The sequence below is a fragment of the Peromyscus maniculatus genome, chromosome 4, assembly GCF_049852395.1.
Source record: "Peromyscus maniculatus bairdii isolate BWxNUB_F1_BW_parent chromosome 4, HU_Pman_BW_mat_3.1, whole genome shotgun sequence".
NCBI lineage: Eukaryota > Metazoa > Chordata > Mammalia > Rodentia > Cricetidae > Peromyscus > Peromyscus maniculatus.
In genome coordinates, this window is record NC_134855.1 from 14,476,488 (window position 1) to 14,503,622 (window position 27,135).

At 58.1% G+C, this 27,135-nt stretch overlaps 1 protein-coding gene across 4 annotated transcripts; it reads right to left on the minus strand.

Moving 5' to 3' along the window:
- Positions 1–970: 970 nt before the first annotated feature.
- On the minus strand, positions 971–27,135 carry Gpsm1 (G protein signaling modulator 1). Of its 4 annotated transcripts, none has more exons than XM_076569183.1 (14): positions 26,963–27,135; positions 19,477–19,698; positions 18,310–18,445; positions 17,922–18,064; positions 17,407–17,530; positions 17,040–17,155; positions 16,351–16,506; positions 15,369–15,477; positions 14,270–14,393; positions 9,144–9,214; positions 8,237–8,416; positions 4,494–4,650; positions 3,872–4,080; positions 971–3,110 (listed from the first exon to the last, which is right to left on the minus strand). In XM_076569183.1, the coding sequence occupies exons 1-14, from the start codon at positions 27,028–27,030 to the stop codon at positions 2,910–2,912; spliced, it is 2,016 nt and encodes a 671-aa protein (XP_076425298.1). In that variant the 5' UTR covers positions 27,031–27,135; the 3' UTR covers positions 971–2,909. The 4 variants fall into 4 exon arrangements, with proteins under 4 accessions (XP_076425298.1, XP_006981046.1, XP_015854962.1 ...); XM_006980984.4 differs by having other exon boundaries at positions 971–2,432; positions 26,963–27,134; XM_015999476.3 differs by lacking the exons at positions 14,270–14,393; positions 15,369–15,477; positions 16,351–16,506; ... (4 more) ...; positions 19,477–19,698; positions 26,963–27,135 and adding an exon at positions 12,044–12,328 and having other exon boundaries at positions 971–2,432.

The following is a 27,135-nucleotide window of genomic DNA, read 5'->3' on the forward strand; positions in this document are numbered from 1 at the left end:
CTAGACTTGATGGCGCAGAGCTGGGTCTGGACCTGCTCTGGATGGGAAGTCAAAGCGCATGGTTTGGACTCAGCTCTGTGTGTGCCTTCTGCATGCAGCTGCTGCTCCCCATCTGGGGCTTCCAGGGAGGCTCTCCTGGACATCAAGGTTTCACTTTTAAGCCTCACCTTCCACACAGACCATTATTGCACAGTCCATACCCCGACCCTGGACCACTGTTCCCAATCATGGCGGCTTGGGGTTGTTCTAAGTAGTTAGGCAGTCTGCTCCTTCCTCCTCCCTCAGTGGAGACTTTAAGGTACCACTCCAACAGCCTCTTGGCCAGCTCAGTGTTTTCAGTGCGACTTCTATCGAGTGGCTCGGCCCTCACCATATCCCCTTCCCATGGCAGCTCCTTCCAAAGTCCTAAGCCTTTGCAGCCTGCCTGGAAGAGTCTGGCTGCCTCTAGAGCCACCACAGTGCTCCAGACTCCCAACGACTTCTCTAGGATATTTTATTGGTCTTAGCCTGTGTTGCCTCCTTTGGCCTAGGTCAGGCCTCTCCCCAAAGGGCCCAATCAGACTTGAGTTCCATGGGATGCTGCTTACCGCATGAACACTGAGGACAAGGCAGGCCCTCTCCGAGCTGCTCTGTGGCTTGGACTGGCGTAATCTAGTCCCGGTAACGTGCACTGCTAGGATGAAGGAAGCCCTGTGGCTGGAGCTAATCCAATCAGGGTGAGGCTGCTCAGAAGGGCCAGTTCCCACCAGTGCGGTGACGTCCCTGGCTTCTGCTGCCTGTCTCTGGAAAGGCAGGACAGTGAACAGCAGAGGATGCAGCCCGTAGAGGCCCTCGCCCCAGCCCCTCATTGCTACCCACAGCAGGGACACATTCCTCACAACCTCGGCATGTGTGCTGGAGGACACTGCACTGGACAAGCCAGTCCCGTGTCCTGGGAAGGCTGACTGACAAATTCCAACAGAAGCCACACTCACTTGGCAGACTTTTTTATTTTTGGGTCAAACAAAAACGTACCTCTCGGGTTGGAAAGAACCCGTGGATAACATGGCAAACACATGTGAGCAATAAATACGCATGTACATTCAAGTATGCAGGCGGCCACTGTGTCCCGCCCGAGACCCTGTGCTCTGGCATTTGCTCCTGCTCTTGGGGTGCTGTTGTCCCTCAGAAGGTGGGTCCCCAGGGCTGGCCCTTCAGGTTCCCTTGCCCTGGCCCCTCCTAGGCTGCAGGGTAAGAGGCCCTGGGGTTGGAAGGTTGTACAGAGCCCTCCAGTAGGGCTACCTGCAGGATCTGCAGGTAAGAGCTGGGACCACAGTCCCCAAAGGTCTGTCTCATGGATGCCCCAGCAGTCTGGCCTGAACTTCACCCCAACTACAGTGCCCTGTGTCCAACTCAAGGTAATGCAACTGGACCGACCCCTCAAGGAGAAAGCCCAGCTAGCATTTCCCTAGTAGCATGGGGTGGATGGTCACCGAGGGGACTGGAGGGTAGCTGAGCAGATTCCTCATGAATACCCACTGCCAGCTGGCAGGACAAGTCCTCCTAGGACAAGACCCTGCCTGTGGTTTTGGCTCGGAGGCTTGCCTTGTCCCCCTGCTGGAGAAGGTCCCTCAGAGACCAAGTGCAAGGCTGGCGACTGCTTGGTCAGGGTGTCTGGACTTGGTAGCTGTCAATCTCCCGCAGCAGAGTTGGGCACAGACAGGCCAGAATAGGGCCTGCCCTGGGGAGGTGAGGCAGAATACTGAGTGTACCTCCTGCATAGCCATCCCAGGACCAGCTGGGGGACAGATCATGCCATGCCACTGTAGACCCCAGAAATCTTTCAGGCTCCTGTGGGGAGCCAGGGTGAGTTGGCAGAGTTTCACATTTGGCAGGGCAGGGCTTGGGGGAGAAGGGTCTGGACAGCACCGGGGCTCGGGGCCAACATGCTGAAGGCCCGGCCTGGAGCAGGGCACGGCGGGGCCTGCGGGAAGCTATGGGCCACATGGGGACAGAAGCATGCCCTCCCCCATACAGCAGCTCTAGCCTGAGCCCAGCACCCTGGGGCGGGGGTTCCTTGAGGGCTGGGTGCCCACCATCTAGCTCAGTGGGAAGGGGGTTGGGGGCTGAGCTGGCTCTCCATCATGGCCTAGGGAAGATTTGGCTTATCAAGGGGTCATGGCCACTGTGGACAACTGAATCCCCAGAGTCCGGGGCAGGGCATGCCTGGCTGGAGGGCTGAGGCCTTAGCTGGCACCTGGTGGACAGGGCTGCCGAGGTTCATGCAGCCCACTGGCCTCCTGCTCCGGGCTCCCAGCAAGGTCCACACGCTGCTCATCCATCCGCTTGGCCTGCACTCTCTGGATAAGGCTGAAGAAATCCTCGTCAGGCATGGTGGGGCCTCGGGGCAGCACGTCAGGCGGTGGGCAGCGCTGGTCATCAATCCTGGAGGACTGGGCAGACACACAGTGGAGGTTGATGGCCTTGCATTTCTTGGGCCTTTGGAGGATCTATCCTGGCACTGGGTGGGCAATGGGCTTATTGAAAATCTGAGGGCAGAAGACACTGGCTTGGGGGAGCAGGGCACTCCAAGTGGGACCTGTTTCAGCCACCTCTTGCCTCCCTGGTTCTGGGGCGGTGTTAGAAGCCCTGCCCTGGCAATGTCTCTTGAAGACATCTCCCCAGGGCTGTGGCTGGCCAACTAAACAACAAGGACTGGGTGGTATATTCTGGGCATAGAATAAGCCAGCCTAAGGCCAGCTCCTGGGACCTGCTGATCCAAGGACCATACCCCTAAAACTACCCTGGAACCTAGCACAACCCTGCACTGCCCTTGGAGGGCCTGGGGGCCACAGCTCAGAGCCTGTTGCTTGGAAATCACCACCACCATCACCGCTCCAAGCCCCAACCCGCCAAGGGTCTCCTTGGGATCAATCAGCTGACACCACGAGCTCCGCCTGTCCTGATGTGCAGGCTGGGGGGCCTGAAGGGTGTTGGCTTTTCTTCAGGGCCTGGAGCAGAATGGACCGGAGCCGATGCAGCTGATGGCCCAAGTATTGGAGTGGGCGGGGCTTCTCAGGAGGAGCTGACTTAGAGGAGGCTGCCGGGACGCTGCTGTGGTTCTGTCTCCTCTGTGAGAACGAACATTGATCTGGAAACTTAGCCTGATGCCGAAGCGGAGTGCCGGCCCTGGTCACTCCTGTGTCTGACCGGGCCCCACCACGTACATGCTCCAGTTGGAAGGCAGCTGGTCTGCAGAGTGAACCTACCACCCACCCTCTGTGCAGCCAGGCCGTGGGTAGGTGGCTCAGTTCAGCAGCACCCCAGCCTCAGCCCCCTCCCATACAATGAGGCCCATCCATGGGGAGCCCTACCCTGGTCTGTCTTCATAGGCCTAGGCATGAAGACCTTACCTGTTGGCCCCATGGTGTGTGGTCTTTTTCAAAGCCATTCCCTGCCCCTATTCCTCCAGCCAGCTGCCGATACCCCAGCTCCCCCTCCTTCCCAACTCCAGGGTGCCACTTGACCCTCAGTTTCCTCTGCCCAGATGTGGAAGCTGCAGTGACCATCCCTGGATTTAGGGACCTGGCAAACCCAGACTGAACTCCAGCACCGAAGTGTGCTGAGGCTGATGTCTCGGGAGGTGCTTGGGCCCTTGGCAGAGAGGGTTACAGGCCTGGGCATCTGTGGATGGTCCCTGACTCTGGCTGTGCCATCCTCATCCACCAGCTTGTTTCTGTGTCTTCCCCTGGCATCCCTCAGGCAAGGCCAGAGACAGAGAGACCACAGTTTGCTGTGGGCCTGCCAGGTGTCTATACTGCAGCTGGCAGAGGCCCACCGGAAGGCTGGCCTGGAAGAGGCCCCACCCCTTGTCTCCTGAGTGCAGGCCCACCTGGTACTTGATAAGCATGTTGAAAAACTCATCCCCTGGCTCCTGAGGGTCCCCGTCGCCTCGGAGGTGCCCCACATTGTTGAGGGTGATGCGTAGCCCAGGCAGGCTGCCCACGCTAGCCCTCTGGTCATCCAGCCGGCGGCTCTGAGAGCTGGCAATGAGGTCGAAGAACTCCTCAGTCTGTGGTGAAGCTGTCACGGAGGGCTGGGCTGCAAGGGACGGGCAGAAGGTGAAGCCTGGAGAGGGGCCACCGGGAACGCGGGCTTCTCGAACTGGCCCAGCTCTCTCCACGGGAATATGGCCCCAGTAAGTCCCCCATGCCTGGGGCTGCTCCTAACCATCCTGCCCCTGCCCTGCCTCCCACCTCTGCCTCCTAGGACTTCAGGAGCTGACAGGAGAAAGCTCTGGCCTCCCACACGCTCAAAGGCTGGGATGCATAGACGCTGCGTGTTCTTCAGGGTGGGGTAATTACATACTTCCCAGGATGTAGCTTCAGGGACAAGTGTGGAGGGAGCGCTGGGTGATGGGGGCACTTTGCAGCTGGCCTATCCTTCCCCTCTGGACTGGCTCATGGGATTAGTGCTGGATCTGGCTGGTGGGCCCGCCTAGGCTCTGTACTCACCCGCCCTCTCCTCCAGGGTTGGGGCAGCTGTGGCCTCGGCGGCCCCTGCCTGGCCTTCCTCCAGGGGGCAACGCTGGTCATCCATGCGACTGCTCTGGAACTTACTCAGCAGGTCAAAGAAGCACTCCTCGTCCGAAGATGGGGCTCTGGGAATACCCTGGGTGGGGAGGGAGGCCCCAGTTCAGCCCTCAGTGTCTCAGGGTCCCAGACCTACTGGCAGGACTGCCCACCCTCGGCAGGACTGCCAGTGTATGATACGAACACCCCTAGGTCCTCTGTGTGCTGGCTGAGGGGAGGGAAAGGGCTGGGCCTCTACAAGGGTCGAGGGTGGCAATACAGCTGCCTACGGCTGAGAGTTCCTTCCCGAAGAGGAAGAACTTCCTGGAGTCCGTGCCGCGCTCTGGATCCCTGGGCTGATTAGATGGCAGGATCTGTCCTTCAATGTGTGGGTGGCTAAGTGGGGGTCTATTCTAAGGCCTAGGTCAGGGATGACTGTCCTGAGTCCAGATAAGCCATGCGGGTGGGGGAAGCTACTTCCAAAGGGAGGCTCTGGGTCTGTGAATCCTGAGCATCAGGTGACCACAGCAGGTTGTGCCATTCCAGACTGTTTTCACATCCTTGGAGGGAAGGGGTATAACTCTGGCCTCCTCTGCAGGCTGGGTCTCAGAAGCCTGGCCTGGCTGGGGTCCTGGACTGGCAATGGATGGGATGGGGTCCAGAAGCCCCTGCTGCAAGAAGCTGGAACCTGCCCCTAGCCCACCAAAGTCCACACACAGAGCAAGGAAGCAGTGACTGGGAAGGTCTGGTTCTGCACAGCGTGGCCTTCTGAATGCAGGAAGAGTTCCCCCAGAAGGCACTTCCCATGCCTGGGATTGCCCTGCACACAGAGGCACAGGCACAGAGAGGTTGCATGGCCTACCCAAGGTCACACAGGGGTAAGAACAGCACTGAGATCGGGACACAAGCAGACCCAGCAGACAACGCCAGCTTAGGACTGAACTCGGGACTCTGAAGGCAATGTGGACCCAGTCACGGGAGCTACGGACAGGGCAGTCACATGGCAAAGGAGAGAGACCCTACTGGATCTGAGTCCCCAGGCTGACCTTGCTCTCCTTCAGGCTCTGTCCTTCTCTGGCCTAAATGAGTTCTGCAGCCTGGCAACTGTCAGAGCCAGGAGAAAAACCAGAGCCAGAAGAAAAGGGAGCGCTAACATACACAGCCCGGCCAGAGGACATGAGCCCTTGGGCGGAGCCTGAACTCCTCGAGGCCAGTGGAGGCTGCACAGGTATGTCTGGAGGACTGGATCTGCAGGGTCCAAGCTGCACTACAGAGAGGGTCTGCTTAGCAACACCCCACCCCCACCCCCCACAGCCCCTGAAGGATCTGTTCTGAGACCCCTCTTGCCCTCACTCCTGAGCTGTCAAGATATGGTAGAACCATATCCAGGCTGGAGACTCGGGACTTGGACTCCCTATGCTTACTGCCCCGCCCCTCCCCTCATACCCCTCAGGAGCATGATCTGAGAGGGTCTTGTGAGGACTGTGAAGGGCCTCCCTGTCCCCTGCCCCTTGCCCACAGCCTAAGTCTCTAGCTCTTTCCTGAAGGTCTGAGTTCCTCATGAGGTCTGACTGCAATCTGTACTGCTTTAGTGTAAGCCCAGGTCCTAGAGAAGTGTACAGACCTGGCCCAGCCCACCCCTACCTGGCTGACTGAAGTCCCTGCATGCCCAAGGACCCACACTCACACAGGATCACAGGCTCCCTCCAGCAGCAGCAATCAGGAGTTGTATGGGCGCCAGGCCACGTGCAACCCAGGCAGGATGCCAAGGTGCCAGGCACAGCCGCTATCCACCTGCCCGGAGTGCCAAGTGTCTCCTCACTGCCGCTGCTGGGATCCACAGTGTTCGCCGGATGCTTAAATAGGAGCTAGGGAGAGGCTGGGCTCTCTCGGTACCCGCCCTCACTGCTGCAGCTCACGAGTGCTTGAACACACACACACACACACACACACACACACACACACACACACACACACACACACCAGGGAGAAGAAGGCTGGGCTCTCCCAGTACCCACCCTCACGGCTGCAACTCACGAGTATGTCAGCTCTCTCTCTCTCTCTCTCTCTCTCTCTCTCTCTCTCTCTCTCTCTCTCTCTCTCTCAACAATGAGCTGGCTTCCCCCCAGCTCACCAGAGCACACCCCTTGAGGCCTGTGGGTGGGCACGCTAAAGGCTGCGGGGGCGGACAGCTTACTTGAAAGCCCTTTCCCACCCAACCCCTTGGCCCCTGGGCTTCCTTCCAAAGCTAAATCTGGGCCCCTGGGAGACGCAGTCTCGCCCTCAGCTTTGCTCCTGAGGCCGCCCCAGGTGGACTCTCACCCTGGCCTGGGCAGGCCTTGACGCTGGCAGGGCGGCCCCTCGCCCCCCACCACAACCTTCCTTAAGCCCATGGATAAAAGACTGTGCGTTCCCTTCATAGCTCCCTGAGGCCTCCCTGCAACAGGAATAAAGTGGGCTGGAGTGGGGCTGAAGGCAGCCGCCCCGGCAGGAAGGGTGGGCTCCAGGCACTAAGAATAACCGAGGCCCCTACGCCTGAGCCTGTGGCAGGGCGAGGGTGTTGTGTGCCACTTCCTAGAGCCTCAGGACCCGAGTGCCCTGCACAAAGACTTCCAAGCCTAAATCCAGACTCTGTCTCTGGACCCCCACCAGCTCCCAGTGCCTGGAGACACTGCCCAGGCACAGTGGGCACCATTGGCCCCGGCAGGCCCCACCCTCCTCCACCCACTGGCCACCAGTCTTGTAACTGACCATTGAGCTACCCATTTTACCATTTCTGTGTGCTGCCAGGAACACTGAGTGCTCCCAGGTCTGAGCTGTGGGTTCCTGCCAGGCCATACCAACCCCCGGCCAGGTCTCCAGTCCAGCTTTGATCAGGATGCTAAGCCCAGGTGGACTAGGTGGCACCTCCCAGCCCAGCCCTGTTGGGACACTGGGCAGATGCCAACTCCCTGCTGTCCCTTCCACATCTGGCTCTCCAGTTGTGCACTAGCCACCCAGCATGCCCCTCCACACGATGCCACTCCCCAAGACCAGCACGTGCCCCCTCTCACACTGAACTGCCCCCAGCACTAAGGCCTTCTCCTTGGGACCTGCCCCATGGGCAAGCTTGGGGCCTTCCCACCCATCTCCAGCCACCCCTCACACCCCTCAGCTCAGGGCCACCACTCTGCAACTCAGGAGACTCCCCAGGAGGCCTCTCAAACTCCGAGTCACATTGAGGGGTTGCAGGCGGTACCAATTCTTAGGCTCAAGGCAGAGGACCCCCAAACTGGAGCCCCTGCCTGGAATCCCTGAGTTCAGGTCTGTGCCCAGGCACCCTGGAGTGGGCCGTTCCGCCCAGCTTCTTCAGCTTGTACACCAGGTCTCCAGGGTCCCAGCAAGGCAAAGACGGGGCCTGTGACACAGAGGGAGGCCACCTGAAGACTGGTGACAAGGGTGGACACTGAGGCCCAGAAAGAGACAGATCCTGTCTGCAGGAAGGCCGACCTGGGGTGCCCAGGAGGGCTCCCGGAGGTGCAGAGTCCCTGGACCACACAAGGCCAGGTGGAGGGCCCATCAGCTCACAGCTCTGCCTCCCTGAGTCCAGCCTTGACCCCCCGCCCGGCTACCAGGCTGGATGGGCAGAGAGAGGGAAGGGAGAGCTCAGTATTCACACCTGTCCCCTCGACTCAGGCAGCACCTACCGTACGAGGCACCTGCACCCTTACGTCAGCGCTGTCCAGTGGAGAGTGGCTGCCCTCCCGAGGTCGCCTCTCGGTGGCATCTGCCCCTTCCTGGTACTTCCTGCTCCTCATGGGGAGGGGGAGCAAGTCCCTGCCTGGTCCCCTCCAGTCCCCTGTGTGGTGGGTGTCTCCATTTTGCTCCTGGGGAGGGAAAGGCAGGTTGGACATGAGCCAGGGCAGTTGGAAACCAAAGTCCCCTCTCAGCAGCTGGCCCAGCTGCCCACCTTTGGGGATGCACACAGTAGGTACTCAGTCTCTGAAGAACGGAATAGGAAGGAGAGTGGGCACAGAACGAGGCAAACACTGGAAGAATGCCGACTTCCTTAAATGTCAGCCTTCTCATGCTGGGCAAAAGGTGACCATAGGTGTCCCTGGCCTTGAACTCACGTTATGCCCCAAAGGCTATTTACAACTAGAAGATCAGAGAGGACAGGCTACAGTGGGCCAGACAGAGGACAGGCTACAGTGGGCCAGACAGTACCCACACTAGCCCCCCCTCCAGATTTGGGGTTTGCCAAAACCCAACAGCTTCTCCAACAATAACAGCCGTCTTGCTCCACCCCCCCCCCAGAGTCAGTCCCGTGGCAGGGAGCAGACAGGAACCCAGGACGTGCCACCCAGGGAAAGCTTGTGCCAGAGTGTGCAGTCAGAACACCTCAAGGGGGAGTGTTGACAAATGGCTCCCGTAGGGCCTCAGGCTGCAGGGGGAGGGACATTTATCTCCCAGGGGACAGGGCCCAAAAAGGGAGTTGACAGCTCCGCAAACATTGCGCACTGGGCTCATTAACCCAGAGCCCACATGCTGACCACGTCTCCGCTGCCATCTGTTCCTCAGTGCCCCCGCCACCAGCCCTGATCCCCAGCTCACCCGGTCCAGGGGGAGCCGTAGCAGGTCCCAGGTCTCAGCGCTCAGCCTCTGTGTCCTCTTGGGTCTAGCTCCTGGAAGAGACCACAGCCCGTCAGCCCAGTGCTGACCCAGAGCTCTGAGGCCACTAGCCAAGCAAGGGACCCGGGAGACCAAGGGCACAGCAGTACTGCACCCAGGGGCCAGAGTTCATAAATCCCCGCTTGTGCAGGGAAAACAGAGTGTCTGAGTGTCCACTGAGCCATCTAACTGGGCTGTGGGCACCAGACCAGGCAGGCAAGGCTTAAGGACAGATCTGACCCTGAGAAGGGTGCAGCAGAGAATTTTGGTGCCCCCACCATGGGATACTCTACCAAGCCACGCCCTGCGCTTCCTACCCACTTAGCTGGTACTGTTCCTTCCTCCTGGAAGGCAGCCCGTGTATTCCATAGCATCCCCTCCATGAAGCCACACCGATTCTCCCTATCCTACCTCCTGTGCCCACGTGGGGATGGGGTAAGGGGGAACCTCTGGGTCCCTGGGGCTCACTGTGGACCACCCAGGCTGGAGTAGCAGTGACATGGCTCAGGGCAGTCCCGCTGCAGGGCACTCTGGACACTGGACAACTTGGGGTGGGTACAGCCTGGCCGATGGTTTGAACTGGGCTCTGGGTTCCCACAGGGGACGTGTCGCCAGCTCCCAAGTCCACAACCACAGTTGGGTGGGAAGGAGCAACTGCCTGAACCCACGCTGCTTAGTGCTGCCACCAGCCCCAGGGGTCCCTGACCTTCATTTCTAGGTGGGGTGGGGAGCAACTTCACCCTGGTTCCCAGGCCCCCCGGTCCTTTCCCAGCACAGGCAGTGATGGGGAGGGGACTGGAGAAGCGAGCCTGGTTTGGGCAGCTGCCTTGACCACCTGCAAGGCCCAGGTCCTGGGAGAACCAGCCAGGCAGACTGTCCACATAGCAGAGCCAGGTCAGCCGAGCCACAAAAGGACAGTTCAGATGGAACCAAGACGTGAAGAGACAATACAAGGGGGACAAGAGACAATACAAGGGGGACACAAGGAAGGGCCAGTATTGGGCCTGGCCCCTGAAGAGGTGGCCTCTGAGGGAGCCCTCCACTGATGCTGCACGGGTGGACCCAAGCTGTGGTAGAGACTGTGCAGTCCTCTGAACCACAGCGCGCAGCTGGCTCAGGGAGGGCATCCTTCTGCAGACCAGGTGGGAGGCTCGCTGGGCCCAGCTAAATGAATCCTCTGTCCAGAGTCAAAAAGGTCAGGTCCGGCCACTGCTAATGGCCACGCCTTCTCGGCTGAGCCACCTCCACTGAGGCCTCAGACCCTAACCCCTCCTTCAGCTTCCTGTCCACCTCACCTACAGCAAAGGTCTAGAAACTTCTCCATTAAGACTATCCATCCAAGGTGGACCGTCCCTGTCTCGCGAAGGACCCTGACCTCCACATCTCAGGGAAAGTCATCCAAACCTATACGTGTTCTGTGTCCCAGCCCTCCCGACAATGGAAAGCACTCCATCCTCAGTCCATGGGGGCCGCTACTGGTAGTTTTACCTCCAAAGACCTAGAAACTGGCCCTTTTCCTCCAGGGCGACCCATGACAGTCCCTCACCTTGCCCTTCCGTCCTTTCTCCATGCCAGAACACAGTGAGCCCCTGGCTAGATCTGCTTCCCGTCTACTGGGTCTGCAGGTCCATGAGGTCCTCCCCACAGCCCCGGCAGCTGCAGACACATCTGCACAGCAGACTCAATACTCTTGCCATTTGCCTGGCTGTCACTCTCAGCACTTCTAGCGGGCCTGCCTCCCAGATGGGGCACTGAAGCATAGACTACGGTAGACGGAGCCAAGGCCAGAGGCCACGGCCTACGCGGCCCCTCAGACGCCACACCAAGCATAAAGCTTATCCTTGACCCAGAAGTGGGGAAGGACTTCCAGCGCATTTCCCTCAGCGAGCTGCCCTGTGCTCATACCACAATACTGGGCCCAGAGGAGGAGAAGGGCTACAGATCACCAAGAGCAGAGGGCTTCTACTATGTCACTGTGTACATGGGGTAGCCCAGGCTGGAGCCATCGAGCCTGGCAGGGATCAGGGCTAGCTTCCCTTCTTCTTTGCATGCTCATCAGAAGGATACTCGAAACTCTGCCTGCATGATCCCCACACCACTGCATTCCGGATGGCATGGACAAAATAGCCAAGTATGCTATAAAGGTCTCAGAGAGCTACACACCCAGGGGCATGTATGCAGGGGAAGCAGCTGGCAGGGTAGTACCCCCACTGACTAGGACAGTCTGGGGCTGCTGCTTTGCTGGCTGAGAAGGCACCACCAAGGGGAGGTAAAGGGGGGGGCGTCCATTTTCTTTCACAGGAGTCCCTTGTTTACACTCATCAAGTCAGGAGAGAAAAACTGAGCCTTTTCTTGCCTCGAGCGCACTGGCCACCATCACACCTACAATGTACACCATGCTCAAAATACACACTGCTCAGCTCAACACACACTCACCCATCACTGCCCAAAGCCCAGATGTATGTCTCCCCCATTGCCCACTCAAACCACTGCACTTCTGCAAGCCCACAATGAGTGCCTTGTCCTACAGTCCCACAGGCCACACCCACATGTAAATACCACACCAGACTGAGTCTAACAACTAAAGGCCATGTCTCTCCTGGCTCTGACTTCCCTCCAGCCCTAGCAGAATGAATTCCAGGGGCCCGAGAGGCCCACCTATCCCCAACCCTGCTGGGCCTGTGCCCTTTGGGGTACCCACCCAGCCCCCTGAACCAGAACCATTGGGTGTGCACCTGCCTAGCTCCTGGTCAGTTTACAGGAGGCAAGGACAGCCCTTCTCAAGTGTCTCAGCTGAGTCTAGCTCTCTCCCGGCTTCCTGACCCTGCTCATTCCTTGCTCACCTGAGTGGGGGTCTCCCTCAGGGCCACTCAGACTCTCACAGTGCCGGCCTGCCTTCAGCAGCTGCATCCCAGGACTTCAGGGCACCAGATCCCTCTCCCTGATGTCTTCCTTGGAGGATAAACTCTTCCCCAGTGTCCAGGGCCCGGCCGTTGGCCGCAAGTAGCCCTGTGGGGAGGAGACTTCCGGGGGCCCCGGCTGGGAAGGGTCTGGTATGCAGGGCAGAGCAGAGGAGCCAATGTGGGGAGGACAGAGCTGCCTTGTCCCTGGCCATTCACTCGTGACTTGCCCCCCTTTCCCTTAGCTTAGAGGAGGAAGAAAGTCAGGACGAGGAGCTGGCCGCCTCTGTGGGAATCCTTCCAGAAGCCGGCCAGCCCTGCTCAGGGTTCTTGGGCTGTGGGCTGTGTTAGGAGCTCTGTACAGAGCTATCTACCCTGCGAAAACGGGTATGGACCCACACCATCCCACCCCATTCGCCACTGCATCCCTTGCCACATGGAGTGGCTGAGGGTCCCAGAAGCCTTTGCTCCTCTCCTCTGTCCCCCAGCCTTATTTTCCAGGCTAGGTCATGCTGAAAAAACCCCAGGTTTGAGGAACCGGGGCTCTCATGGTAGCAAGTATCCTTGCTTCTGGATGTCCTGAGAGGGAGGCTGGAGTCAGTGGGTGCCCCTGGGAAATCACCCATGAATAGCTGGGGTTCCACTCCCGGCAAACTCAAGGAACATGGGGCAGCTGGCTCCGTGCTGGGGCTTGCACCTCCCCCCCAAAGCCCTATGAGGCTCCAGACGCCAACTCAGCACAGCATCCTGCATCCACCCTGCCCCTCCTTTGTACGTGTTAATGCATTTGCTTTGTGGGGAACATTTTGTCCTTTCATTCACTATGTGTCTGACCTGATGGGACAATCATCAGCTTGAATGAGGTCACTGGAGTGGCTTTGCCTGATTAGTACTCCAGGCAGGCACGGACTGGCTCCCTCCAGCCTCCCAGAAGCCCCTCCTACAGGGCAGGGTGATGGACACTCTGGCTGCTTGGGAAGGAGCCATTTCCTGTCTTCTTGTCATCAGCCCTGTGGTGCCACCAGGATCAGGGAGGGAGGGGCTCTAGGTGACCACAGGGTCCTCACTGTCTCATGGACGGTGCAGAACTGACCACTCTCCCTCTGCCATTGGTGTGCCTGGCTACTGACTATCATTTCCGCCCCACATCTTTCAGTTGCCCCTTGTGATGGATTGAATGGGAAGAGCCCTCATAGCCCATGTTTGTATGCTTGGCTCCTAGGTAGTGAAACTGTTTAGGAAGGATTAAGAGGCGTGGCCTTGTTGGAGGAGATGTGTCACTTAGAGTGGGCTTTGAGGTTTCAAAAGCCCATGCCAGCTGGGTGGTGGTGATGCACGCCTTTAATCCCTGCACTTGGGAGTCAGAAACAGGCAGATCTCTGTGAATTCAAGGCCAACCTGGTCTCCACAGCGAGTTCCAGGACAACCAATGTCTCACAGAGAAACACTGTCTTGAAAAACCAGAGAGAGACAGAGACAGGGACAGAGACAGAGAGAGACAGAAAGACAGACATACAGAGAACTTCAAAAGCCCATGCCAAGCCCATTTTCTCTCTCTGCCTGCAACTTTTGGATCAGGTGTGCACCTCAGGTGCCTCCCCATCACCATACCTGCCTGCCTGCTACCACACTCCCACCACGAAGGACTAAGCCTCTGAAAACATAAGCAAGCCCCCAGTTAAATGGTTTTTTCCACAAGCGTTGCCTTGGTCACGGTGTCTCTTCACAGCAATAGAACAACAACAACTAAAATACCCCTGAGCCCTGATTTGCCCCGGTGGGCTCCATTTGTGCCCCAGAACTCTGGACACCCTGTCTCTCCCCACACCACAGTGCAGCACAGTTCTGTGTCTACCTCTCTCTCCTACCACTGTGAGCTCCCCTGGGCAGTGGGCAGTGGTCTCCCCTGGGCCCAGAACAACGGTGAGAAGAGGGGGTGCTCAGATGAGGTACAAACTCTTCCTTTACTGAGCAGTTGCTAGTGCCTCCCTTTCTGGCAGGCCCACCCCGTGCCCCGAACCAAGGGTCAGCCCTGTTGATCTAATCCTATGTCTTTTCCCCTGAGTTTCTCTCTTGCTGTACCCCTACCCGGATGCTGCTCTGACGGTCCCTCAGGCTGAGCCAGAGACCATGAGGACGCAGACCCCAGCCCTCAGAACCGGAACTCACCTTGCGCCTCATAGCCAGCCAGATCTGGCTTCTCTGCCGCTGCTGGGCTAGTCAGCCGGCCCAGTGCCAACTGCAGCTGAGCAATGTTCATGCGGGCTGTGAGCTCTCCGTTCCGGTCTCCGATCTGAAGCAAGCAGGGGCGAGTAGATGGGCAGGTGAGGCCTGGGACTGTGCTCTCTTAGTGTTGGAGGTAAGGCTCCAGCACACCATCCTTGGCCTGCTGGACAGCCTGAGCTGACCTCAGACCTCTGGATTTTTTTAGAGGGCCAGTCCCCACTATCAGAAGTTGACTCTGAGGGTCCATCCTAGATGTTCCGGATGGCCTCTAGTCCACCCCAGAAGTGCTCAGGGTCTTGGGAGACATCCTGTGATTGGTCAGCTTGTCCTTGTCCTGGACTACACCTGTCTCAACCCTAGCAGCCAGTCTTCTCTTAGGTCCCACCGGCCTCAGGCTGCACCAGTGGGACCCTCCTGAGTACAAGCCCAACGTGAGGAACACAGGGAGCCACAAAGTGCAGAAGTCTCCAGAAACCTCTGCTTGCACTCATCAGGATGTGGGACTGGTCACCCCGGGGAGGGGTCTCCAGACAGGCTCCTTTCTGCTCTGGACCATCCTATCTGATAGGACCATCCCATCTCACCTGAACCTGGGCGCCCATGAAGCTCCTTGTGATGCTCTTGGGACTTAAGGCCCACCCTTAGTTAGGGAGGGCAGGTTTCTTGGGATGTCTCTGCACTGTGCACAGTAGGGGGGTACTGAACAAAGAGGAGGGAGACTCGGCTACCTAGGGAGCTCCTGGACACTAGAACCTCTGTCTTCCTGGTCCACCTCCAAGAGGTTACTCCCAGCAGCCCTATAACCCAACATGGCCCAATTCTATCAGGGGCTGGAGGATGGAATCCACACAGGGGGCACCAGCACTCCAAGGGTGGACAACAGATCCTTGCTTCCCCATAAACCCACTGACCCCTGTACACACGAGTGGGAACTGTTCTCTCGGGGACCCAGTGTTCAGAAAGGCCAATGGGGGCAGCCCAAGAAGGAGATGACAGGCTGCTGAGGCACCAGCAGAGGCCTAGGGGAGTGGGCCCAGCTCACCTCCTGGGAGATCTGCAGGTGTTTCTTGGCAAAAGTCAAGGCCTGTGCAGGGCTCCCCATGGACACATAGGCGTTCCCCAGGCTCCAGCACGCCCGGCCCTCTCCCACCCTGTGAAAGGTCAGACAGTCACACCTGCCTCCCAGGACTGCCTATTGCCCCAAGTCCCTGACCCTCTCCCAACCCTGGTACACAAGGTACCAACAACACAGTGAGTCCTCGGCCACCGAAGGGGCCCGCTGGCCCCGGCCACACTGCTAACTGATTCACCCCCTCTAGGGAGAAGCGCCAACCACCTGCACTTTTATTCTTCCTTGTTGAAAGAATTAACTTGATAAACCTGAGTTTGTGGCCAGCTTACCCTGGAGCCAGTTGTGGCCTCCATACGGCCCTCAGGGCTCAGCCCTTGGGTTCTTTTCCTCAAAGCCTGGCTCGCCCCCTAGTGGCCAGCAAGGTAATATCCCCTGCGGCTTGCTCTACTCTGGCTCACCCAGGTCCAAGTGAGCCATGAATCGTTCCTTTTATGAGACATTTTAGCTGTCCCCATTGCTATACGGCTACTATCTGTATCTAGTTCCAGAAAACTTCCATTATTTGCCCCTCCCTGGGGCAGAAAGTCCCAGGGGATAGGGTAGCTCTTGGAGAATACCCCTCACTATACCTGCCCCTAGGCCTGTGGCTCTGAGACCCTGCCTGCAATCGCAGATCGGCATGGAAGGCTATTCCAGAGTTGGAGGCCATGAGATTTATGTTGCCATGGGGAGAGGGATGCAGACCTGAGTGGTGGGAAAACCTCCCTCTACCCCAGGTCCTGGTAAGGGCCTCTTCGAGCCTTGCACCTACCGACTTGCTTAAATTGTTTCCCACTGAGGGAAGGGCTGAGAGCCTTGGTGGGAGGCTGCTCTGACCATGCTGCGGCCAGCAGGGGAGCAGGGACCCCTACCCACTGTAAGCCAGTCCCGCCAGGGCCTTGCTCCCACACACCTATCAGCCAGCTCTTGGGCGATGACCAGGTGCCGCAGGTGGTACTCAGCAGCACGCTCGTAGTCCTGCAGCAGCGTGTAGGTGTTGCCCAGGCTGTAGCAGGCCTGTGCTTCCACTGCCTGGTCCCTGAGCTGCCGAGACAGCTGCAGCGTCTTCCTGTGCAGAATGAGAGAGTCGTCCCTAAGTGGGTGGCAGTTCTCCCCTTTCCTCCTCAGGAACACAACTCTTCAGGTGGCCACAGCATTTCATTCACAGCACCAGATGCACGTGGGTGCACAGGCTCCCACTGGCTAAGGAACCGGTGGGCCACAAACCACGCTGAGCTGATGACACTTTACAGGGGATCCAAGACCGAGTGTCCACAGCTCAGAACCATGAGACGAGCATGGAGGCCCCGCAACGGGCCCAATCCTGAAGTCTCAGTTCCATCTAGTGGCCACCACTCTACCTAGGAAGCAGCTGCCTAAGAACTTCAGCACAGGTCGGGGACACCCATGAGCATCATGCATTGGCCTTTTTCAGGGTAGCCAGGGTCCCCAACTGGCTCTTGAGAATGCTAAGTGATCAGTGCCCACCCCCCACAACATGGGGAGGGGCATCTCTGCAGCCTGGTGTTCAGTGCACCCCAAGACTGCCCTCTGGGATGGGCATTTCTGTGTGGCCCATCATCCACTGCACCCGGGGCTTACTTGTAGTGTTCGGCAGCCACATCAAAGCGCCCCAAGAAGATGTGGGCATTGCCCAAGTTGCTGTAGGCCCTCCTCTCGGCTGCCTTGTCTCCAAACTCCTTGGCGATGGCCAGGCGCTGCAGACAGACCCAAGTCCAGAGATGATCACATAGTCCTGAAACCCTAGACACACTGCCAGGGATGCCTCCCTGATAGGGTGCTGATTTGATCTGAGTGTCCAGGGAAGCAGACGGGAACCCCAGGACCAAATACAGTAGGAGCTGGGGGATCAGTGGGGTTCTGCAGCTTCCCTGATGTTGAGGACAATGAAGTGTTCCTCAGGTTTCCCGTTGCAGCATCCCTGCCCCAGCACCCAGGCCCAGCTCACCTCTTTGTGGAAGGTTGTGGCCTCGTTGAAGTTTCCCAGAAGGTAGTGGGTGTTACCCAGGTTGCCATAGGCCCTGCCCTGGGCCGCCCGATCGCCTAGTTCCTTCACCAGGGACAGGTTCCTCCTAGGGGGACCAAGTCTGTCTGAGCTGTGTCCTCCCCAGCACCAGGAAAGTGGCTTACATCTCCTCCCCGTGAGGCTGGAAAGTAGTAAGTAGTTCTCCCAGGATACAGGGTGGCTCGGAATGGGTTCTTTGGCTCTCAGGACATCTGAGCTTCAGGGCTGGAGGTCTGATCAAAACCTACCAGTCCCTGATAAGTATGTGGGAGGGGAAGGGTGGCCATAAAGCATTAGGGCTGGATACATGTGGGGATGTTTTGTGTCTGGGATCCTGCCCAATCCCTTGCCTGGCACACATTGGCTTTAAGAAGTGTCTGTGGAATGCAGGGGCATCCAGACAAGCCCCGGCCCCATCAGTCCCCACCCTGTGGCGCCAGCCCACCCCACTCACTCACTCATAGAACTCAGAGGCCCTGTGGAGTGTCTCACGGACATCAGGTGGCAGGTGCCCAGGGTCCTGTGCAGCATTCCAGGACAGCTGCTTGCCCTTGGCGTGGTACACATTTCCAATGTTGTAAAGTGCTCTCGCCTCCCCAACCTGTGGGCAGCAGTGAGGTATGAGAGCACGCTCTACAGGCCCCCAGGGAACTCATCCCAAGGTGCCCTGGCTTGCAGGGGCTGGGTAGTCCCCTGGCCCGATGGGTCCCTGAGAAGGGCAAACCCAGTTCCACCCCGCACCCCTTCTATCCTCTGCCAGGCCCACTGTTCTGTCTGCTAATGTCTGAGGTTAAGAGCCTCGGCAGGGATGGGAAGAGCATAGGGTCCAGGGGGCCAACCACCCACCTTGTCCCCCTGCTCCTGGGCAATGTCCAAGTGTCGCTGGCAGCAGACGATGGCCTCATCGAACCGGCCTAGGACCTTGAGTGTGTTGCCCAGGTTCCCGCTGGCCTTGGCCTCCCCCATGCGGTCGCCAATGGTCCTAGAGGGCAGGAAGGAGTGAGGAGCCGGACGTGAGTCTAACCGGGCCCTGAGCTGAGCAAGAGCCAAAAGAGCCTTAGAGGAGAAGGTCTGGTAGTGGAGAGTTAGCTCTTCACACTCATTGGTGAACCCTTGTTCAGGCCACTGGCACCAGATCTGGACTGAGTGTTGAGGATGGGATGGGGTGGGGGGGGGGGAGGCTCCCTGGTGAGCAGGGTTACCAGTATGGGCAGGGCTGGGAGGATTCTGCCCCCTATCTAGGAAGTCAGGGTGGCTTTGAGGCCTCAATAAGGAGCTGGGTTGAATGTGGAACAAGGGAAGGCCCTGTAGGGCACAGTGGGAACCAAGAGTCAGAGGTTGGATAAGACTGGAGACATTGGGGTAGAAACTCAGGAATGGTGGGAAATTTAAGAAGGGTGTGTGCAGGAGGGAGATTATAATCCTTTAAGGAGCCAACAGTGGCGCACACCTTTAATCTCAGAACTCAGGAGGCAGAGCCAGGCGGATCTGTGAGTTTGAGGCCAGCCTGGGCTACAGAGCGAGATCCAGGACAGAAACCAAAACTATACAGAGAAGCTTTGTCTCAAAAAACCAAATAAATAAATAAAAATAAAAACCTTTAAAGGGTTAGAGTTCACAGGGAGAACAGGAAGCCCCTGGGGGCAAGACCACTCCTAACAGAGAAGATGGCAAGGAGTAAGCCTGAACCCAAGACCACAGAAAAGGAAGACCTATGGGTGGTAGAGACATAGTCCAGGGAGAAAGAGTCACAGCAGGTACAGGGGGCCAGACAGAACACATAGACAGACACATGTTCACACACACACACACACACACACACACACACACACACACACACACACACACACACACACCTTGACTTGAACACAGACCTCTAAGGGGTCCCCAGATCCCCCTCCCTGGCCAGGGCTACCCGCTGGGCTCTCCAGGCTCTGAGACATCAGCACCTTTCAAACTCCCCCGGGCAGGGCACCAGGCTCGTGCCACCAGGCCACACTTCACCATACTCACCGTGCCAGCAGTAGGTCATGTTTGTGGAACTGCAGGGCCCGGGCATACTCCTTCAGATAGAAGTAGGCATTGCCCAGCTGGCTATAGATGGCACTCAGTGTCTTCAGGTCCTCGGTGCCCACCTGCACAGCAGCCTCAAAGAAGGCCACGCCTGCCTTGAAGTCCCCCGCCTTGCACAGCCGCTCGCCTTCCAGTGCCAGCTCCAGACAGGAGGCCTCCATCCTGGGCAGAGAAGGGGTATCATGGCCCATCCCTTGGGACCCTCCTTGGTCACAACAGAGACAGTGTTCTGCAGCAGCTGTTGCCTACATCACAGCCTTGGTCACAGATATGCCTGCTGGGGATTCATGCCTCAGAGCAGATACTGGGCCCAACAGTGGCCCAGCTGTTCAGCTTTCTTTGCCCCTACCCGTTTGGTTTTGTTTTTTTTGTTGTTGTTGTCGTTTTGTTTTGAGATAGGTTTTCTCTGTCCTGGAACTCACTCTGTAGACCAGGCTGGCCTCGAACTCACAGATCCTCCTGCCTCTGCCTCCTGAGTGCTGGGATTAAAGGTGTGCACCTCCACAGCCCAGCTTCACTTTTCTTTCCACTGTTTGGGTCAGATTCTCTCTATGTGGCCCAGGCCCAAGCAATTCTCTTGCTTCGGCCTTCCCAGAAACTAGATAGAATAAGAGACATGTTGTATTGTGGGCCCAGTTCTGAATAATTTTTTGTTGTTGTTTTTTCGAGACAGGGTTTCTCTGTGTAACAGTCCTAGCTGTCCTGGAATGTACTTTATAGATCAGGCTGGCCTTGAACTCACAGAGATCCACCTGCCTCAGCCTCCCAAGCACTGGGATTAAAGGTGTGCGCCACCACTGCCAAGCCTGACTGAATAATTTTAAAGTCAATATCAAGTGCCTTGTTGCCCAAGATGCTGGCTCCTCCTGTGTGTCCTGAGAATCAGTCAACAATCCAGAGCGCCGCAGGGAAGCCATGGAAAATCAAGGACAGAGATGCTAAGCATTTGAACCAAAGGTTCTTTGACACAAATCGCAAAGCCACATCCACTGTATTGTGTTATCAAGAAAATGGGGCATTTTGAACTTTCCCAAGATAACAGTGCCACGTGAATAGACGGTGGAGTCAACAGACCCGAGAAGCTGGCACACGCATCTGCATCACCGGGCTTAGAGTGCTGTAAGTCCCATCCTCCCTGTGCCCACACGCCAATACCCCAGGGGCCAAGCCATGCTGTCAAGTCCCTTTGGTACCCCAAAGCCCACAGCACTCACACCTCCTTTTCTGTAGTAGAGCCACCACGTGCAAGGTCCCTGGATTTCTAGAAGTCAACCACTGGCTGCCCTGCCCTTCGCTCCTGACATCGTAAGATCGGGTACCAGGTGCCTCCACTCTCCCCAGGGAGTGAGAACATGAATTCTCAAGAGACACGCTCCTGCCTCTCAGGCTTCTGGTACCTGCCATCATGCTCTAGTCCGGGCTTTTCTTGCCAGGGCATCTCTGGCTATCACACAGTCAACTCACCACACACCCATGCTGTGCCAGCTAGGACCCAGTGTGGGTGCCACCCTCTGGGTCTATCATAGGAAGGCTCTGGAGTCCTGCCCCTTCCAGACTGTGTGTCTAGACATTTCTTACCAGGGTTGAGGCCCAGACATGGCATCTGAAGGGGCCTCAGTCTGACGTTGTTAAACAGCGACATAATCAGAAAGGGGTGTGCAGGGCTTTACACACACACTTGGCATCAGGGAGATTGGGCTTCTTGATGGACCCCCACTTCTCTCGGGGGTCAGAGGGAGGCATGTGACCTTAAGACCAGGAAGCCAGGCCCTTGGGCTACCCACCTACCCTGTTATGCCGGGGACTCCCATTCATACCTGCTGGACTCCCTGACGGCCACCTTACCAAGCCCTCTGGGAAAGGCCATCAGATGCCACGTTGGCCACAAGAGCTATGGTTACTGTGGCAACCAGCCACAAGACATCTTCTCTCCTGTGGCCAGTGCCAAGTTCTGGCTTCTTAATTAAGGCCTATCTGTCCCTGCCCCATGGTTCTGAGCAGCCAGATATGGCTCAGTTCTGCTGGCCTTCTAGAGGACTGCACAGGCGTGTCTGTCACACGGGGGTACTACTGATTAGGGGGAACTGCCATTACACCCTGTCACCCTCCTAGCCCAGTGATGTGGCACCCAGAAAGCAAAGGTTTGGGAGAGGTCTGAGGCAGAAGCCCTGGAGAACATGCCAGAAGGGGCATCAGTGGGGCTACTGTGTCCCAGATGGGGAATTAACTTGGGCCATAACACAAAGAGCTCCTCCCGACAAGACACCCCTGAATCATGCCAAACACCCACCTCTGACTCCTGTCACTTGCCCAACCTTTTTCTCTGCAGGTTCCTGTCCCTCCCCGACACTCCCAAATCATGCCTGGACCCACTCAGGCACCCAGCCTTGAAGCCTGGCGCCTGCCCGGTCCCCACCTCTTTCTCTGCAGGTTACGCATCTTCTGCACATACAGCCACAGCTCCAGACCCACCGGCAGCAGCAGCGGGCGGGGGCGAGGGGCACCATAGACCACCTTGCACACAGCCTTCTCGGCTAAGCTCAGGGCCAGAGGCTGGCCCTCCATGGCTGCAGCCTGCATTACAGCTCTGGCCATGGTCCCAGGGGACGTGCCAGTCTCAGGCTCCAGAGCTCCAGGCTCTTCAACAGCATCTCCCTCTTTCCCCGGGTGTGACGTGGATCCAAGGATCAAGGGCAGCTCAGTCTGGATGGATGAGCACTTATGGCAGACGGGGTGGGGTGGGAAGCCTGAGGTAATCCTCTGCTGCCCTTCTGTCCTCCTTGGGGGCTGGGCAGGGAGCATGGAACCAATCCTTCGGCAAACTTTTCCGCAGGTCGGACCCAGGACCCAGGGACTTCAGGAGTATTAAGATGGCACGTAGCAGCCGCTGGCCACATTAGCGGTGAGAGGGTAGGTGCAGTGCAGGAGAACCCCCCAATCGAGCTCTGCTCCCCACCTGGTGCTGAGAGGCGTTGGCAGAAAGTCAGAGTCTCCCGCCTGGAATGCCGGCTAGGAGAGCCTGTCCCACGGCTGGGCGAAGCTAGGACTCTGGACAAGGCTGGTACTTGGAGTCTTTACTCCCTCGGGCCCCTGGCGTTGGCTCTGCCCTGGATCCTGGCATGGGCAACTCAATCGGCCTGGGACATGGAGTCCTCTTCACCCCGCAGGACTCTTCCTGAGCGCCGTTACACTGGCCCACCTCTTCAAGGTAAGTTCCAGGCTCAGGGTCCCACCAGGGTGCAGGCCCGCACAGGGTTTGCAGAGCTGTTCCAGGGAAGCTGGGATTTCCCTCTAACTTCTGATTTCCCAAACACCTTCTCAGCCCTACCCGGGCAAAGGGAGGGACCCCAAGAATGAAGGGGGAGTTTACCAACGTCCACAGAGGACATTGGCCCCCAGCACCAGGGCCCAATCCAGTGCCTGAGGGCAGTGTACTGGTAGCCTCTCACAGGCCTTTCCCTAGACTACGGCCCCATTTGGGCCCCATCCCAGTGCTGACAGGACCATTCCTGGAAGCCCTCCAGCCAAGCTACACGCCTTTTGGCTGTGGAACCCAGAGACAAGAATGAGGGGGTACAGCTGCAGTCACAGGAGACTGGACAGCAGGGGTAGCACTCTCCCCGAGACCACTTTGGGCTCTGAGCAGAGACAGTACCCCAGAGTGGGTGGAGAAGGCTTCCAGGCCCTGGATAACTCAGTTCAGGGGTTCCACTTCTGGAACACCTTGGCCAAGAGTATCAGGGTAAGCCTGGAACTCCCGAGGGGACGGGGCTCTCGTGGGCCTCCCTGTCTCCCCATTGACATACCTGCTCTGCCTTCCACCTACCCCCTCCTGCCCTCTTGGGGCCAGCCAGTCTGATGCGGCCGAGCAGAGAAGTTCCTGGAACCTCTGTGCGCCCATATCACCTCGGCAGGCCTACAAGGTACTGCTCATCTGTCACTTGTCAAGGTGTTCATATACCCAGGGAGCTACAGCCATTTGAACAAACAAATGCTGGGTTATCTGAGGCCTCTGGAAGACCTGTCCACTCCAAGGATCCCTTGAAATCCTGCCCTCAAGGCTCCAGATCACAGTTGTCTAGGGTTTGGAGGTTAGTGTCTCCCACTGGCCACACCACCCCAGTCCTGGGAGTGAGCAACTTCTTCCCAAAATGTATCACCTGGCTAGACGGACCTATTGCTGAACAGGTAAACAGCAACCCTTCACCTCATCAAAGAGGACGGCGCTGCCTACCCCGGCTGACCCACCTCCACACTGAGGTCCTGACCCTAAGCCAGGTCACCAACTGAGCCACTTTAAATGGCTCACAGCCCTGTGCTGTTCCAGATGTCAAGAACAGTAGATCACAGCAACCAGGAACCAGGCACCGTCTGCCATATCCCAGCCACTGCAGCAGTAACTGACTCCCTAGTGGCCAGCCACATTCTGCTCATGTCCCTCTGGCCTCCTGATCTCACCTGCCTGTCTGTCCCCTTAAGACTCCTGGTGTTGTCTGGTACCCACACCAGCTGGCTCCTGAGCACTCCAGTTCTAGCTACCTGAATTTTTGCCCGCCTCCTTCACTGAAGAGCAGTCACCTGGCACTGGTCCCTGGCCAGAGGCTTGAGAGACCCTTGCTCACAGCTGTCCGTCCCAGCTCGTCCCATTCAGCATCTCCGAGAAGGAAGCCCCACTGACATTCCCTCAACAGCCAGGGGAGGAAGGAGAGAGGGGTTCCTCAGCTTCAGGAAGGTACCTAAGGATCAGGCTTGCAGGGATGTCTGGGGCCAGGATGGGGAACGGGCCTGACTGGGACAGTGCCGAGGGAAAACCACAGAAAGAGGTGGCACAGTGGGGTAGAGCGCTCGGCCATGCAGCCCCAGAGGCCTCGCCCATGCCGAGGGATGCCATGCCCAGGCACCAGGGGCCTCTACCCCAGGAGCAGCTTTTACAAGGCCACCCAGTGTGTGCTCCCCCCGCCACCCCTCCCTTCCCAGCCTCACTCAGCACTTCGCTCCTCGCCTCTTGGGGCTGCGAGGCTGGAAGAGGATTTGCAGGGACGTCCTGGCTACTTGTTCGTCTCTCTGGGACCCTCTATCCTAAGCCCCTGTTCTGGCCCCAGCGTCAGTGGACCAAGATTCTCAACAGAGAGCCTGCCCACTTTACACCCCCACCCCCCACCCAGGGTCCAGTCCCTCTCTACACTCCACGAGGAGGTGGTAGTTCAGGGACACATTTGTGGCTCTTCTCAATTCCTCAGTCCCACTTTATTTTATTTTATTTTTTTGGTTTTTCGAGGCAGGGTTTCTCTGTGTAGTTTTGGTGCCTGTCCTGGATCTTGCTCTGTAGACCAGGCTAGCCTTGAACTCACAGAGATCCGCCTGGCTCTACCCCCGAGTGCTGGGATTAAAGGCATGTGCCACCACCGCCCAGCCTCAGTCCCATTTTATAAGTATCAAACCCTTTCAGTGAGAGTGGGGATGTTCCTGGGAGGGTGGATGGTGCAGAGAATGTCTCCCAGCAAGACATCCTGTATCAGCCCAGAAAGGCCACAGGAGTTCTTAGATCAGGTGGACTCAGTTCACCTAGGCACCTATGTACCTGAGTACCCATGCCAGCATGCAAGCTTCCCTGGACACCCTGGGGTTCACGTGGGGTCAGGACATGCTTGGATCTCTTCCTTCTTAGTTCCAGAGGCCACAGGTTGCTGGGCCTGATGGTAGCGACTTTCCTTCGCTGGCTCCTTTCTTTTTTTTTTTTTTTTTTTTTTTTTTTTATATAGTTTATTTATTCTCATGTGCATTGGTGTTTGGCCTGCATGTACGTCTGTCCGAGAGGATCAGATTCCCCTGGAACTGGAGTTACAGACAGCTGTGAGCTGCCATGTGGGTATTGGGAATTACGGCCAGTGCTCTTAACTGCTGAGCCATCTCTCCAGCCCGCTGGCTCCTTTCTAATACCTGCTTCAAAATGCTTCCGGTGCGTCCCATCTGCCTATCTAAGCCCGAGACTGGCTGTCCAGGCCTGGCTGTGATCCCTACGTGGTGACCAAATAGCTCACGGGCCTCCTGGAAGGCCCTGTGGGAAGGCTCTTGGCTGCTCAGCTTAAATCTGGTCCCAGCTCAACCCTCTCAGCTCAGCTTGGGTTTCAGCTTGGAGGGATGCCAGGCTGAGCTCAGGGCCTCAACCAGTATCCTGAATACTGTCCCTAACCAGCGAGAGAGCTACCCAGGGCCTGAATTTGGCCTAGCGAATCACCACCAGGGAGAAGTGAGGGCAATGGACACAGCTTGGAGACCTGTGTTCTCAATAGTCTCCCTCCCTGCCCTCCCCTCACACACCAGCGGCCTGATAGACACCTCCTTCTCACAGGTGGCAGGTCCTGAGGTAAATGTGACCCTGCACAGCTTCCCCTCTCAGGGGACTCTAGGAAGAAGCTGCCAGGAAACCTCTTACCCCTGCACCAAAACCAGGAGGCAGAGGACAGGGCTCAGGCTTGATCTTCCACACCACACAATGGGGACACTGTCTCTGAGCTGCAGGCAGGGTAGAAGAGGGCGGGGGAAGTCCTCTTCTCACCAGCCACCAAGCCTTCATTTTGATCTTTGGAGGTACTGGGCCGAGCTCGGCTAGCTGATGAGCCACCTCACTTGGGGCAGATTACTTCAGGGTTGGCCCCTAGCAGGGTCAGAAGAGGTGGGGATCCGAAGCTCACATCAGGGAGCTGGGCCTTCTCCTAGGGCTGGGGACAGTCTGCAGACCCTGCCCAGCACTCAGGCCCTTCGAGCTCAGCATGAGGCCAGAGTGAACTGGCAGTACCCGATCCACTTCTGGAACCAGCACCTCGTGGGGAACACCCTCATCAGGCCGGAGTCATCAGGGAGGCATGCGGCCAGAAGCAGGGCTAGCCTGTCATACCCAGTGGGCGTGGGCCCAGAGCTCAGACCGCTGGCTCACCTGTGAACCTACCTGGAAGGCAAGCGCCTTTGTAAGGAGGCTCACACCCACCTGCCTGGCCCAGGCCCAGGTTCTGCTGGCCTGAGGCTGGGGATAGCTAGTGAGGGCAGGGCCCCATCATGTCAGCCTGGGTCGTGGCCATGTCACCCCAGTACCGGGTCATGGCAGTCTCAGGCCAGAGAGGCGAACTCCTGGCAACGAACCCTGCCATCCCTGGCTATTCAGGGGCCCACAGAGCTCGGTGGAGGACTGCCCCCCTCGAAAGCCCCTCAAGCATCGGGACGGGGTTGCAGGCAGAACCCAGCCCCCAGCCCCTCTGCCACGGGGCCGATCTTTGGGCCCCGAGTCCCCACCGCCCCCCGCGCAGAGCTAGGGAGGCGCGTCTGCGGCCACGTTGCGCGCCACCGCTGCAGCCTTTGTTCTGGGCCGGCAGCCTCCCGCCCGCGCCAGCCGCTCGGGTCCCCGTCCCCATCCCGGTCTTCGAACTACCTGGAGTAGAGGCGCCTGGCGGCCGGGCCCGGGAGCTCGTCGGCCGCGGGCGGGGCTGGGCTCGCCATGAGTCGGGGACGCGCCGAGCAGGAGCACCGCCCCGCGCTGCGGCCGTCCGCCCGCCGATCTGCCCGCCTGTCCGCGCGTCCGTCCGCCTGTCCGCGCGTCCGCGC